Source organism: Miscanthus floridulus, chromosome 13 (genome assembly GCF_019320115.1).
Source record: "Miscanthus floridulus cultivar M001 chromosome 13, ASM1932011v1, whole genome shotgun sequence".
In the NCBI taxonomy this organism is placed as follows: domain Eukaryota; kingdom Viridiplantae; phylum Streptophyta; class Magnoliopsida; order Poales; family Poaceae; genus Miscanthus; species Miscanthus floridulus.
The window spans coordinates 81,976,196-81,991,797 of record NC_089592.1 but is presented as its reverse complement, the minus strand read 5'-3'; the positions used below and the strand labels follow the sequence as shown (position 1 = coordinate 81,991,797).

The following is a 15,602-nucleotide window of genomic DNA, read 5'->3' as shown; positions in this document are numbered from 1 at the left end:
TACTACCTCGAAGGTGAGGGTCTCAGTCCTGAAATTGAACTGATCCCCAAAGGTAACGGGCAGATCGATCTGTCCGAGTGGCATGGCCTGCTTTCCGGGGACGATGCCGTGGAAAGGTGCTCGGATTAGGCGGAGGTGCGTTCGGTTGACGCCCATTACGACGAGTGTCTTTGCATACATGATGTTGAGGCCGCTGCCTCCGTCCATTAGAACTTTGGTGAGGTGCTTTGGGCCGACGATCGGGTCGACGACAAGCGGATACCTTCCCGGGTGCGAGATGGTGTCTGGATGGTCGGTCTGATCAAAAGTTATGGCGGACTCCGACCACCGGAGAAAAAGAGGTATGGCCGGTTGGGCCATGTAGACTTGGCAGCGTGCGACCTTCTGACGACGTTTGGAGTCATAGGCCATTGATCCTCCAAAGATCATGAGGCAGCCGTCTGGCATTGGAAAGTTGTCGTCCTTTTCCTCGGCGTCATCGGCAGTGGGAGCAGGCTCCTTCCCCTGCTCTCCCTTATTGGCGCTTCTGGCCAAGAACTTCCGCATGAGGCCACAGTCCTTGAGCAGGTGTTTTACGGGAAAGGCGTGGTTTGGGCATGGCCCTTTGAGCATTTTTTCAAAGTGATTCAGAGTGCCCTTCATAGGCTTCCGACCACCCTTGTGGTCGGCAGCGGCCATGAGCGAGTCGTCGCATCATTGCTTCTTATTCTTTCTTTTAGCGGAACGGTTGGAGGCGCCTTTGCCGGCGTCCTCGTCCCGCCTCACCTTGCCGTTGGAACGGTCAAAGATTGCTCCGACCACCTCTTCTCCTGAGGCGTGGCTGGTGGCGATGTCTAGGAGTTCCTTGGTGGTCCGTGTGCCCTTGTGTCCTAGCTTGTGAACCAAAGACTCGCAGGTTGTCCCGGACAGGAAGGCTCCTATCATGTCGGCGTCGGCGACGTTAGGGAGCTCGTTACACTGTCGGGAGAAGCACCGGATGTACCCGTGGAGGGTTTTGCTGGCCTTCTGGCGACATTTCTTGAGGTCCTAGGGGTTCCCAAGACATTTATACGTGTCCTGGAAGTTCCCCACAAAGATCTCCCTTAGGTCCGCCCAACCCTGGATGGCGTCGAACGGAAGGTGCTCCAACCACGCTCGTGCCGAATCGGTGAGGAATAGTGGAAGGTTGCGGATAATGAAGTTGTCATTATCCACACCACCGGCTTGATAGGCAAGCCAATAGTCTTCAAGCCAAAGCCCGGGGTTTGTCTCCTCGGAGTACTTAGGGATGTTGGTAGGTGGTCGATACCTTGGTGGGAACGTAGCGTTGAGGATGTGCCGGCCAAAGGCCTGAGGGCCTGGCAGGCCGGGGCTCGGGCTCCGGTCCTTGCCGCTGTCGTAGCATCCGCCACATCAAGGATGATAGCCATGGTGGGCTCCTTCCCCTAGGTCGCCGTAGGCGCACCTGCGGGCGTCGATGGTGCTGCGCACGTCACGGTTATGGCCGAAACGTTGATGTACCGGGATAGCAGTGCGCTGCCCGTCGCCTTGCGGCGCTTGGTGGACCGATGCGTCCCTAGCGGCACGCACCGAGGGGGTATGCTGGCTGGTGTCGGGCTCGCGTCACCGAGACAGTGAGCTCTCCGCCTGCTGCGCTACCGCACGCTCAAGTAGCGTGCGAATCTCATGGTGGACCCAACGATCCTCAGGCATCGTGGCCTCTAGAAGGCCATGAAGTAGGGCTATTGCGGCAGCGATGTTCTGGCTTGCTCGAACGAAGTGAGGAAGGGTTTCACCATCGGCGATGATCCTTCGGTTTACGTCGCGGGCCGTAGCGCGTGCGTGCCCACCATCTCTGCGGCGCTTGATCTCCTCGTCGATCTCCACGTACTCCCGAACAAGCTATTGTCCGGCCTCATCTATTTCCCGCTTTTAGGCTCTTAGCTGCTCCACCCCTACGTAAGGTGGGGCCGCTGCTCCCCCTTCAGTTCCGTCGCCAAGGTTGCCTGCCGGGGTGACCTCCTCCTTGGAGGCGCTTTCGACGTGTTCCTCGGAGGTTTCCGCCATGGAGCATTCCCAGGAGGGATGATGGCTCCCCCTACCAGAGTCAGAGCCAGAGTCTGACCTCGGTCCCTCCGTGAGGAGGCCGTGGAGGGATTCTGTGACGCTTTCGATCATCCCCACAAACTCGTTGTTCGTGGGGGATGAGATCGCGCGCTGGGCCACAAAGTGGCTTACGGTCGTCGCGGCATTGCGGAGACCGAACGGAAATGCCATTGAGGCACTCTGTGTGGAGCATTCTGAAGAGAGGGTGAGGCAGCGTGGGGCCTCCCTAGATGGCTGGGGTCCAAGGGAGACGCTGGGCTGGCCCTCAAGCCTCTGGTAGCTAGAGCTGATGGAGGGGAGAGGTTGGATAGTGAGATGGGCCAACACCAACTCTCCTCCCACCGTGACGATGAAGTCCAGGTCGCCGAAACGCACGTGTGCGCCCGGGACCCAGCTGATTGCATGGTTAGCCATCCGAGTCCTGATTTGGAACGCGCAAAGGCCCCTACCTGGCGCGCCAACTATTGGTGTTTTGAACAAACACCATCTAGTAAATTTATGATTGTTGCGCGTTAGGCCCGGATGGTGCACTAAAGGACACGAGGTTTATACTAGTTCGGGCTGAACGTCCCTACGTCCAGTTTGCTGCTGCTGCTCGTGTTATTAATACCAAAAATGGTTCTTAGTAGGGGGTACAAATGGTCGAGAGAGGGACGAGTCCCAAGTCTTTGATGGAATGATCGAAAAGGTCGCCGAGAGCTTGGTCGCTGCTCAACTGTGTGTGAAGCGTTGTGTGTTCAACTTATCTGTCAAGAGTCGATCCCCTTAGTGGGGGGCCCTGCCCTCCCTTTTATAGATCAAGGGGGAGCAGGGGTTACAGATGGGAGAAAAACCAGAGGCCAAGAAGCCCCTTCGAAGGTGTTGGGCCCTCCTTTTCCGCTGAGCCAGCCTTGCTGACACGGCCAGACGGTGTTAGGGATTGGCACATTCACTGGGTGCCCGTGTGCTAGCGATGCCATGCCCTTACCAGATCAGCAAGTGGCCACATCCCGTCCTGCCCCTCCGGGCGGCGTGTCGGACAAGGGTGTTGACCTGTGGCCCTGTGGGGAGCGGATGGCGTGGTGACAGTACATCCGTCACTGTAGAGGGCGCGAGTCTCTTCCTGGACCATAGTGGTTATCGTATGTCTATGTCAAGTTCCGTGTCCGAGGGCTGAAGGCGGTGCCTACAACACTATTCGGACTCTGCCATGCCGGAATGGTCTAAAGCGCCCATCCTATCGTACCCTGGCGGTACTTTCCTACAGCGGCGCAGGGCATGGTCCTTGGTGCTGCATTTGACTCGAATGTCATGTCGTACCCTGTGCTCATCTTTATGAAGGCGCAGGGTGTACTCGTCGGGCGAGGCGGAGTCTGCCCTCGTTCGTCGAGCGAGGCGGACGAGGACCTTGGTCGTCGGGCGAGGTGGAGCCTAGCCATCGGGGGTTGGGCAAGGCAGAGCCTAGCCCTCGGGGGTCGGGCGAGGCGAAACCAGTCTTCCGTCGTTCAGACAAGAAACATAGTAGCGTTCCCGTCTTGATGGCTCGAGTGACGGCTTCGAGGAGCTCTTATCGGATATGTTCAAGTAAAATCTGGGTCCATCGTTTGTGATGGAGTTGGCATGACCTACATGGGGCATCCTACTACTCCTTGCCTACCGAGCGGATATGTTTTGACTTGTGAACCTTGCCTTGCTTTTCTCTACATGTCTCCTAGTTCCTACCGAGCGGGTGTCCCCGGTCGGATGGCTCCAGTCGGCTCTAAGTGTACCGGTCGGAGAAGAGCCATGAGCAGGGTTCTCATGAGCCCCGGTCAGAGAGACACGGGGTCAGAGTCAGAAGTATCACTTTGGGCCAGGCCTTCCGATCGGAGAGGGCATCTAGAGACGTCTGGAGGCCGAAGCGAGTGCTCCAATCAGAGTGGTGGGCCAAAGGGGTCGACGAGCGGGCGCCGCTCCTTTTGGTCCAGACCTTCTGGTCAGCGACTGGGCGGTCCTTCCGGCCTATTGTATTTAGACTCTTAGGCTGAGCCTTGGCGTGGAAGCCGGTCCCCGAGGGACCCCGGGTTTATGAACCTGACAATTATCATGCTTGAGCTTGACATACTCATCATAGTTGTCGGTTTCAACCACTTGTTTGCCTTTGCCACTAGATCCTTGTTCAATGCTCTCAACAATTAAATCATCACATGATGTAGCTATATCAATCTTAACAACATTGTTAGTAGCATCATGTAGCTCATTAGATAGAAATTCTTGAGCAATATTAAGATTATCATGATTGATCTTGAGAGTTGTATATTTTTCTTTTAGCACATTGTGGCTAGTGATGAGCTCTTTATGCATGCCCTCAAGTTTATCATGTTTATCTTTAAGCTCTTTCTTAGAAGATTTGAGCTCCTTGAGTTTGGATGACATAGCTTCATTTTCTTCTCTAAGCTCAACACTAGCCTTTTCGACTATATCATATTTAGTTAAAAGAGAATTATTCTTAGCTTCTAGCTTGTCATTCTTAGCTCTAGTCTTTCTAATGATCTTAGTATATTGATTTAGCAATTTAACAAGATCATCATAAGAAGGTGATTCATATTCATCATCATCACTATCATTATCACTATCATCTTTGTTAGCATGATCATCACCACTACTATCATCATCATTTGATACCTTTCATTCACCCTTGGCCATAAGGCATAGGTGTGTAGAGGATGATGGTGATGGTGTCGGTGAAGATGATGTAGAGTCAATCACAATTGCGGCCACCTTCTCATTATCACTATCATCATCGGATGAGCAACTAGATGAATCAATGTCCGTGAGCCAATCACCGACAATGTATGCCTTCCCATTTTTCTTCTTCTTGTGGAAGTCCTTCTTCTTGCCATCTTTCTTCTTATATGGCTTGTTTTTCTTCTTTTCATCTTCATCACTTGAGTCATCTTTCTTGTCCTTGTTCTTATTCTTGTACTTGTCTTTCTTAGGCTTTGTGCATTGATGTGCTAGATGACCAAGTTCTCCATAATTGTAGCAATCCATCTCAGAGATTGGCTTCCTTCTAGAGCTAGTGAAGAACTTCTTTTTTTTGCCATCGAACTTGATGCCATTCTTGTTGAGCTTCTTTAGCATCATGGTGGTTCTTCTCACCATGAGAGCAAGACTTGCATCATCAACTTCATCATCACTTGAGCTCTCATACTCAATTCTTGCTTTGTCCTTCTCTTGGCTAGCCTTGAATGCTAAGTATTTTTATTTCTTCTTGGTAGAGGATGAGCCATCTTGTGGTGTGATGTGCATGTATATCTCATGAGCATTGATCTTTCCCAAGATTTGCGTTGGTGTAGCGGTGAAAAGATCACCTTGATGAAGCACGGGCACAATATGCCCATATTTATCAATGGGGAGGACACTCAATATTTTTCTTACAACATTGGATGGTTGCATTTGAGTGAGTCCAAGCCCATTGACTTCATCTACAAGAACATTCAAGCGTGAGTACATTTCATTAGCACTCTCTTTAGAAAACATCTCAAAAGAATTAAGCTTTCTTATGACAAGATGATAGTGTTCCTCACACTCGCTCTGTGTTCCCTCATGGAGCACACAAACATCCGACCATAGTGCATGGGCGTCCTTGTGGTTCCGCACGCGATTGAACACATCTTTGCAAATGCCTCTAAAGATGGTGTTTCGAGCCTTTGCATTCTATTTTTCGTAGTTCACTTCATCTCCTTGAAGGTGCGTGGGATCCTGAGGTTTTGGGAATCCTTGTGAGGCGACTCTAAGTATTCCAACATATAGAGCTTCTAAGTATGCCTCCATACGGATTTTCCAATAAGGAAAATCATCCCCCTCAAAGATAAGAGGAGGACCATCCCCGTGAGACATCTTTCTCTAGACGGTTAAGTCTAATTCGAGAGCACGAGGCTCCGATACCAATTGAAAGGATCAAGATGCCCAAGAGGAGGGGTGAATTGGGCTAATTCTAAAATTCTTTGCAATAATTAAACCCTACGGTTAGCCCACTTCATCCCTTGTGCCTAGAATGTGTTTCTATTATTGTACCGCACAAAAGTTAGCAACCTATGTTCCAATCCTATTCTAGCATGACAATTCTATGAATGTAAAGACAAGAATTGAATTGCTCAAAGTAAATGCTTAAAGTAAATAGAGAAGGAGGAACGCGGCGATGTTTTGCTGAGGTATCGGAGAGTCGCCACTCCCCACTAGTCCTCATTGGAGCACCCGCGCAAGGGTGTAGTTCCCCCTTGATCCGCGCAAGGATCAAGTGCTCTCTACGGGTTGATTCTTTGATACTCCGTCGCGGTGAATCACGCACAACCGCTCACAACTTGAGTTGGGTCATCCACAAGCTCCGTCGGATGATCACCAAGCTCCCAATCACCACCAAGCCATCTAGGTGATGGAGATCACCAATACTAACAAGCATAAACTCTCACTTGGCCACGACAAGCCTAATGAGAAGGGTGGATGCACACTTCGCTACTCTTGCTTTCACTAATAAGGTCTCTCTCTTGGATTCTCAAATCTCAATCACCTCACTAGGACCTTGCTCTTCTTGGCACTCTCAAGGGTGTTTCTCAGCTGTTGGAATGAGCAAAAGTGATCCCTTGACTGAATAGAGAAAGTATTTATAACCCCTCACTCAAAATGAACCGTTATGTGCCTCTGCTGGGTGACCGGACGCTCCGGTCAGTTCTCCCCGCCACCAAGTGTTTAAGTTGTGACCGGACGCATCCGGTCACGATTTTCCCTCTCTGGAACCTTACTGAAGTCGACCGGACGCTGGCACCCAGCGTCCGGTCACTCACCTCTCAGCAGCCGGTCGCACCAGACGACTTCACCTTGATCAAATGAACTGACCGGACTCTGAGCCAGCGTCCGATCACACCGGAACCAGCGTCCGGTCAGCATTTGACCCTCCATTCACTTCCAACTCGTAATCATATGTGAATGAAGTTCGCTCCAATTGATCTAAGGGTTTTTAGGATCTACCTAGTGCTAGATTTGACAAGTGTGCACCACACCTAACCCACTAGACTCACCTAGGTCAAGCAACCCGTCCATACCCCCTTAATAGTACGGCCAAAGGAAAAACAAAGTCCTAAACTACTCTAAGTGTCTATTCAACTCCAAACGACACTTAGAACTAGTCTATCCTTAACCTTATCGTCCATCCTTTGAAAACCGAAACGATTCCTATCGTAGGGGCATGGCAACCATGATTGCCCAATCAATTGTCATTACCATGACCTAACTTAATTGCATCTGCAAAACACACGTTATTCACAGTAATCTCATATTGTCATTAATCACCGAAACCCAATAAGGGACCTAGATGCTTTCAAAGCCAAGGCTGTCCTTTTGGCTGAAGCAATGGAAGAGCTTGTAGCTGCTAGAAGCAGTAGTCGTCGTAGGCTTTTTTTCTTTTCTATTCTTTGTTTTGTTGTTTGCTGGATCCTAGCCAAATCATTCAACTGAGCTGTACTCCGTTGTTTGTAACTGCAGTAATTTCTTAGTAGTTTGTTTGTAACTGCCAGAAGCAGGTGTTCATAAAGTTACAAGTGCTACATGAACTACTAAGAAATTACTGCAGTTACAAACAACGGAGTACAGCTCAGTTGAATGATTTGGCTAGGATCCAGCAAACAACGAAACAAAGAACAGAAAAGAAAAAAAAGCCTATGACGACTACTGCTTCTGGCAGCTGCAAGCTCTTCCATTGCTTCGGCCAAAAGGACAGCCTTGGCTTCAATCTTAGATCTAAGACCAAAAACTATGTTCTGATGAACCATATCAGCTTGAGACAACCGAATGTTGACATAACCCTCAAGGAGGTCGTCCTAGATCCAAAAAGCACAACCATTGTCCTTAAAAAAGCATAATCAAAAAACAAAAAAATAGGAAAAAGATACTGAATGCATGAGGTGAAGATCTATTATATGCTTAGAACACTTAATGAACCGGCGTCCTTGGTTGCGAGGTGTGCCAGCATGTAAAATGACAGCCAGATCACCACAAGCACATCGAAGCAAAGGATGCCTAAAGCGGTGGCCACGACCACTAGAACGGGAAGTCTCAGATCAATCGCTGGAAGCAGGAAGAGTTAGTGTCTTGCTCATGGCTGGGAGTTCGAAATAAGAGGAAAACACGAGCAAGAGGACCGAGTGTGGCTTCTTGGACACGGTAGTAGTAGAATGGTAGAGCCTGCAAGGATATTTAAGGCCACACGGTACTACTACAACTACAGGGACAAGAGAGAGACGAGCATGTCCATAGAGCTGAATGAGCCGAGCTCCAATTCACAGCTGAACCAAAGAAAATGAGCTGAGCGTGTTGAGCCGGACGTACACGCATTCAAGTGGTCCTTTGTCTGACAAGAAGTGTGCATATACGTGGATTCCATGTCAAAAAGCAGCCAACCACAATAGGCTCTACTGCCGCTGATACGCAAGGTATTGCATTTCAGGGCGTTGTGCCCGTCATGCACCGCATCTTCGGCTTTGGCAAGGAGGTAGGAAACTCTCTCATTTTTCTTCCGGACTTCCTGGCGGGTGCGGCGGGTGTTCGGTGAAATGCCGCAGCTGGAGGGTTGGCTGGTTCGTATCGTCGCTGGTTCGTGAAGAAGTACCGCTGGCTGGTTTGTGTGAGAGAAAAATACTATTCCGGCTAGAAATTTATGATCATTTACGACAAGCCACAGCCAAACGAACAGGCTTTATGTGTTTAAGGGAGTGGGAGGTTCTAAACGGTAATTCCAGCACACGCTCAATGCCTGGTAGGTGTGCACACGCTTCTCCTTTGATTTGCTCCCTATTCGTGTGCTGAGCTGGCCCAGCTAGGTGAGGCCGTGAGGGTTGGTTTATTGTTTAGGTAGTGGGAGCTTCTAACTTGGGTCAGCTCAGAGTGTGATTTTGGTGCAGTCATGTGGATTTGGCCTGAACTAGGGTGAATCATATCACTGTTGGAATGGTTCTGTGATCTCTCTGAAGTTAGCTCCATAGGAGTGGGTGCAGACTTTGATTATATTCTTGGTGTGATTTTGAATGTTGATTGATTTTCATCAGAGGCCAGAACAGATACTGCGCTTCTCATTGCTACTGCTTGCCATCTCTACGGTGGTTTATGCACACGGTGCTTCAATCCATAGTTTTATAGTGTTATTCTGACAACTTAATGACTCCGAACATTTTCTTTGTGAGCACTTATGTGTTGTTTTCTTACTTTCGTAGTAATTTGAACTACTTGGAGGGAATAGTCTGCACTGTTTTTTATCCAGAAAAGCTAATTGGACATTTGGACTCTTTGTGTCTGTACATGCCCAGACACGTTTATTCACAGCCCTCTATCAAACAGTTCTCTATTTGGGCTGGCAATTCCTCCGTTTGAAGCCATGTTGTGCGCTTGACCCTATGTTTGTAGCAATAAGATACTATTAAAGATCAAGGCTCGAAAACTGATTGTGAGAAAAGGAAGTGTTTTTTTTTTCTAAATTGTGAAATAATTGATGCGGCCTCTGATTCGATTATCAGCATGATCAGTGATCTTCCTTCTTCCTTCTGTCTTTGAGGCATTCACATACAGGAAACACGGCAGAGATGGATCTGGGGTCGAGAGCAGCGGCAAGTCTAGACACTCATGAAAGGTGCCACATTAATCTGCATTTGACTTTGTTACCGGAAAAAAAAACAGAGAACCTACAATTGTGGTGATTAATGACCACAAAGTAAGTATTTGTTCATTGGTCAAATAGCAATATTTTAATCAGTTGTGCTATTGTCACTACGTGTCACTGGCCTAGGAATGGAACCATTAGATCGCCGTTAGCTGTTGGATCAAAAACCATCACTCCAGATTGAAATACCCCTTCATTTGTGCTAATGACCTTAGCCTCTTTTATCTTTTTGGAAAAAAAGTTTCTTGTAAGGTTTCTTATAGAGTAAAATCCATGACTTGTCCTTAAACTTGTAGACATGTGTCATCCCGGTCCTTCAACTCAAAAAATATATCATTCCACTTCTTAAACTTTGTTTGGGTCTCATATTCGTCCAAACGAGTCTGGGTCCACGTGTCAGCTCTATCTCTCAGCTCTCACCTCTCTCATGGCCATGGTTAGCTCGTCGGCGTGCTGTTTCCTCCACGCGCGACGACTGTTGTTCGTTTGTGTGGCGACGGTGGCGGCTCACGCCTGTGCAGCGGCGACGGCGGCTAACCTGCGCGTGTATGCGGTGGCGGTGGCGGTGGCGGTGGCGGCGCCTCGCCCACGCGCTTGTGCATCCGCGGCGGGGATGTGCGGCGACGACCGCGCGCCTGTGCGGCGGTGACCGCGGCTGGCCCGCACGCCTGCGCAGCGGCGCGCCCATGTGCTTGTGCGGCGGAAGTAGGGGCTCGCTCGTGCACGGCGCACCTATGCGACCGAAGCGGCTGCACGCCCGCACGCATGTGCGGCGGTGGCAGTTCGTCCTGGTGGCCTCGTACGGCACCGTGGAGTTTGGGTCGGCGTCGCGTGCGCAGTGCCATTGTGGGATTTGAGCTTGATGGTGGCGTCGCACCCGGCGCCCAAGTAGTCGTGTGGAAGTGGAGGTGGAGCAGGCCCGCCGGGAGCATCACGTCGTCGGTGAACTTGGCCAGCAGGGCGTCGCGGTGGAGGCGTCTGCTACTGTCGCGCATGTGCCTGTGCAGAAGTGCCGGAGGCGGCTCGCCCGCGTGCCTAGGCTGCGGTGGCTCTCGCCTGCGCCTGCCTGGCAGCCGCGGCGACATTGACGACGCCACGACGGGATGAGCTCGCGTGGAATGGCTAACGAGGAAGAAGACGATTTTTTTCAAAATAACCCCTCGAGAAGTTCGTAAATATTTTGTCTAATTTATGTGTCTGGAGAATTTTGTTTATAGCCCCACTAACCTTTTATTTCAAGCAATCAAGTCTTGTCTCTACATACGGGTACAGATCCCTACTCGTTTGGACGAATATGAGATCCAAATAAGTTTAAGGATCGAAATGACACACTTTCTAAGTTTAAGGACCGGAATGACATACCGCCGCAAGTTTGAGTACTGGATATGAACTTTACTCCTTCTTAGATATCTGAAGGATTTGTGCATGCTCCAACAATTTTGGATCCAAACTTCCATAAAACAGCTACTTTGTCTTGCAGGTGATGCTTCAAAAGTTAGCAGAGCACCAAAAAGGCCACATTCCTCATTCTCTGACTGTTCGTTCAGATAAGAGGAGAGCTGACTAGAAAAGTAAAGCAAAATAGTAAATTTCTTGCACTTTGAGCAATCTTGCTAATTATTTATCTCATAGCACAAACTCTTGGGTTCCAAGTGCTGGCAGATATGGGCGTTTTTGCTATAGATGAATTTGACAAGATGGAAGACTTAGACACGACAACTACTCATGAGGCAATGGCGCAGAAAACAGTTAGAATTGCCAACTCTGGCTGCTGCAAATCCAGCATGGTAAATTTTGATATGAATATATATTTTTTTTTGCTAAGGGATAATGAAGAAAATTACATCAGTTCACAATGGCAATTGGCTTTAACCATTTGGGGGAAGGTGCGATATGAGAACTCCAGCAGAAAATATAAATCTCCCTCCAGCACTTGTGTCTTGTTTTGACCTCCTTTTCAGGCCTTGGCAACGATTAGATTTTCAGAAACTGTGGCTCGGAGTGATGTCTTCGAAGCACTGCAACTCATGCAAATCAAATCGGACTGGTTGTAAAGTTGTAGCATTCGGTCTTTGTGAGTGATCTGCCTATGTTTAAGTTGTTGCATTCGTCTTTGTGAGTTATTATTCTAAGAAATCCGAAGGTACATTGTAGGCTTGTAGCTTTGTCCTTAGGTTGTGTTTTCGTGAGTTATGGTGATGAGGTGGCACTAAAGTTGTGTATGTCTGTTGACTTTGACAGTGGCCGTTGCTCGGGCCGCGCTTTAGGTGATCGGCATCAAAACTTGAATTATACTTTAAGTCCATGTTTCGTGATAACTCATGTAATATTATTGACGATGTGGGTTATAAATGGAGTGTTGCGAAGATTATATTTAAGTAACATTTTTTTAATAGTACGACGTATGTTCAAATTTAAATTATCGTACCATTGTTTTTTTATTCTAGTCCCTGTATTAAGGGAACATATCTAGTGCAAATCAACCTCTCTGTGCAAACCGTGCAAACCAACTGCGGGGGAGAGGTGGGAGGGGGATTTGCAAAAGTGTGATTACAGCAGTAGCCATGGGTTGGCCCATGGTTCTTGTGGGCCTATTTTGCCATTGGGCCTTAAGGATGTGCAGCTTCTGGTTGGTTGGGCAATGCAACAGATAAGCAGCGTCAGTTTAGCTGATGCCACTCTTCATCTTCTCTTATCCTCGGATCCTCCCCTCCTCCTTCCTTGGCTACGCGTCCGCATCCCTCATCTTCTCTCTGCCGCCGGCCTGGTGCAAGACCAAGGTGATTGCTGTTGTTACCTTCGTCTACCATTGCGTACGTGCTGCATCTCGTTCCCAATTCTGTGCGCAGAATTCATGCCGCTGATGTTGTAGGCGACCACTCTCATGCGCGCGCGCGTGTTGTTCGACGATTCGCCTCTCTCGTTTCTTGTTATTGCGCCATGCCATCGTGTGGCGTCTGAATCTCAGACAGAGTTTCGGTCTTTCGACAGGGGGAGAAGGTCGCGATGGCCAGCGGCGTCAGCGATGGCAGCGGGAAGAGCCTGACGCATTGGTTGCGGGAGAACGGGTTCGACGACGACGCGGTGGCGCGCATGTCCAGGCGGTGCAGGAACCTGCACAGCCTCGACGCCGGCGAGGCCTCGGGCGTCTGGGACTACCTCCTGACGGGCGTCAAGATGGAGCGGCGGAAGCTGCGGCACGTGGTGGCCAAGTGCCCCAAGGTGCTGACCCTGTCCGTGGACGGCAAGCTCGTGCCCACGGTGCAGTGCCTCGCCACGCTGCAGGCCAGGCCCGGAGAGGTGGCGCAGGCCATCGCCAAGTTCCCCCAGATACTGTTCCACAGCGTCGAGGAGAAGCTCTGCCCGCTCCTCGCCTTCTTCCAGACGCTCGGCGTCTCCGAGAAGCAGCTCGCCAAGCTGCTCATGGTCAACCCGCGCCTCATCAGCTACAGCATCGAGGCCAAGTTCTCGCAGACCGTCGACTTTCTTGCCGGCCTCGGCATCGACAAGGAAGGCATGATCGGCAAGATCCTCACCAAGGAGCCGTACATCATGGGGTACAGCGTCGACAAGCGGCTGCGTCCCACTGCCGAGTTCCTCAAGTCGGCAGTCGGGTTACAGGGGCAAGATCTCAAAAGGGTGATCATGAGCTTCCCAGATATATTGTCGCGAGACGTGGATAAGATTCTGCGGCCCAATTTAGCGTTCCTGCAGAGCTGTGGATTCAGCAGGAATCAGGTTACGGCATTGGTAGCTGGATACCCTCCTGTTCTCATCAAGAGCGTCAAACATTGCCTGGAGCCAAGGATGAAGTTCCTGGTCGAAGAAATGGGACGGGACATGGGCGAGGTGGTAGATTATCCCCAGTTCTTTCGCCATGGCCTCAAGAGGAGCCTGGAGTACCGTCACAAGGTGCTCAAGCAGATGAACTCGAGTTGCAGTCTCAGCGAGATGCTAGACTGTAACCAGAAGAAGTTTGCCATGAAATTCGGTTTGGTTACTGCAGTTTAGGTACTCATCTTGTCTCTAGTTCCAATGTAGTATGTTTTATTCTCAGGTGAATCTTTTCGTTTGTACCATCAGGTTGTATTGTTCTTGAATATTTGGGCAATGATAATTGATAATGCAAGGTCCTCTTTCAAGTTTCAACTGGTATCCTTGACCTTGAGTATATATAATCTCTATTTTTTCTGAGAGCAAGCAAAATGAAAGCATGTGGGTTTCGTTCTGTCGGTACACTCAACTGAAATCCACAAATTTGCAGTAGTGTGGTAAAGCACAAACTGGATTTAAGATAAGCTATAATTTTCCTCTCTAAGAAAGAACTATCACAATTTTTTTTTTGAAACAAAGGCAGGAGCTCTGCCGCTCAATTAAGACAGAAAGAATTTATGTACAAGAGGGCTAGCCAACGGGATGACAAAAAGCGCACCCGATAGGCTAACCAACCCACACGACGCAGCTGAGCACTAACACGGCACACTACCATGGGTCATCGTTGCCGAGCATGGCTGAAACGCCAGCAGCTCCGACCTCTCATGGCAGTCCACACACAAGCCACCCACCAACGAGCCCGAAGCAAGAGGCCGCAACGGGTCATCGTTGCCAAGCTCAAACACCCCGCAAAGAGCAGCTCTGACTTCCAATCACGGCCACACGCCTCGCCTCCAGCGCTTGCCGACCCCTAGCAGACCCCAGCCTACGATGAAGGTGGGGGCTCGCCGCGTGTCATCGTTGCCGAGCCACGTCCCTGACGCAGCAGCTTCGACTTCTCGCAGCAAGACCTGCCTCCACGCATCGTCGAGGCGCCAAGAAGCGAAGAACAATCACCGAGGAGACATCGAGGCCACGACGAAATCCAAACGCGACGCCTTCAGGAAGGTAGCAACGCCGATGGCGCCACCGTCGCACGTCCAAAGTGGACCGGGCTTTCACCCTTGGATGATAGTGCTAGAGGGGGTACACGACGCCCCCAACAGGGAAAGCGGCACCCACAGGTGTCGCCGTCGCTAGGCTTTCGCCTAAGGAGTCCTCAAGCACGAACGTCGGGCCAAGAAGCAAGGCCCCTAGCCATCCCTCACTGCCATCACCGTTGTCCTGCCGCTCCACAGTAACCCCTTCAGAGGGGCCTCGACGTGCCGGCTGCACGCAGCAGCCGCACAGCTGCGTCGGCCGTCACCCCCCTCCGGCCGGGCAACTTGGAGCCGGACCTGACTCCGCTGCTCGCGAAACACCGCCGCACGACCAACGCCTTCAGGCGGCCGCAGTCGCCGGCTCTTGGCACGTGCTGCCGACGCTGCGACCCGACGTCAGCCACCACCAGACACGTGCCCCACCCCCGTGGGCGCCGCCCCCTGCCCAGCGGCATCAGAACCGGCAATAGAGCACCGGTGCCGACACCCTTTGCCGTCGCCGCCGCCGCCTCCGCCTTGGCCAGGCACCGCCCTCTCCAGCCCTTCGAGAGGGAGCCGGATCCAGGTGCCGGAGCTCCAAATCCGGCCGCATGGGCACCGGATCCAGCCGCCCAGGACTGGATCCAGCGAACCGGGCCAACGCCGCCGCCGCCGCCAAGACAGGAGGAAGGGACGGGCGAGGGAGAATGGGATCCGCCGCCGTCCCCACGCGCCAGCCGGACACCAGCCGGCGCCGCCAACAGCCGCGGCGGACGCCCCCGCCGGGCTCCACGCAGCCCGTATGGGAGGAGAGCCGCCGCCCCGCTGTGACCAGCGCCACCAAATCGCGAGGAGAGGGGGAGCCCCGCCACTGCCATCCCGGCGAGCCGCGTGGCCATGCCGGCGGCCAGCTCCGGCGGCGGCGTGGCAGGGGGAGGGGAGGGAAGGGGTGGCTG

At 51.3% G+C, this 15,602-nt stretch overlaps 2 protein-coding genes and 1 long non-coding RNA gene across 4 annotated transcripts; 2 read left to right on the top strand and 1 right to left on the bottom strand.

Moving 5' to 3' along the window:
• The first annotated feature begins 9,343 nt into the window (after window positions 1-9,343).
• LOC136502282 (uncharacterized) lies at window positions 9,344-12,195 on the top strand. Its single transcript, XR_010770464.1, has 3 exons — window positions 9,344-9,805; window positions 11,235-11,541; window positions 11,716-12,195. It is a non-coding gene; the product is annotated as an uncharacterized lncRNA (long non-coding RNA).
• Window positions 12,196-12,436: 241 nt separating this feature from the next.
• LOC136501494 (transcription termination factor MTERF6, chloroplastic/mitochondrial-like) lies at window positions 12,437-13,903 on the top strand. 2 transcript variants are annotated; one of them, XM_066497019.1, is made up of 2 exons: window positions 12,437-12,534; window positions 12,746-13,903. In XM_066497019.1, the coding sequence occupies exon 2, from the start codon at window positions 12,761-12,763 to the stop codon at window positions 13,763-13,765; it is 1,005 nt and encodes a 334-aa protein (XP_066353116.1). In that variant the 5' UTR covers window positions 12,437-12,534; window positions 12,746-12,760; the 3' UTR covers window positions 13,766-13,903. The 2 variants fall into 2 exon arrangements, with proteins under 2 accessions (XP_066353116.1, XP_066353117.1); XM_066497020.1 differs by lacking the exon at window positions 12,437-12,534 and adding an exon at window positions 12,604-12,622.
• Window positions 13,904-14,873: 970 nt separating this feature from the next.
• Window positions 14,874-15,545, bottom strand: LOC136500155 (uncharacterized). The gene has a single exon (XM_066495542.1). The coding sequence runs from the start codon at window positions 15,543-15,545 to the stop codon at window positions 14,874-14,876; it is 672 nt and encodes a 223-aa protein (XP_066351639.1).
• Window positions 15,546-15,602: the final 57 nt, after the last annotated feature.

What these genes read in the sequence shown, in the direction of transcription:
- LOC136501494 (XM_066497019.1), top strand. Translation starts at nt 12,761, where the DNA reads ATGGCCAGCGGCGTCAGCGATGGCAGCGGGAAGAGCCTGACGCATTGG.
- LOC136500155 (XM_066495542.1), bottom strand. Translation starts at nt 15,545, where the DNA reads ATGGCCACGCGGCTCGCCGGGATGGCAGTGGCGGGGCTCCCCCTCTCC.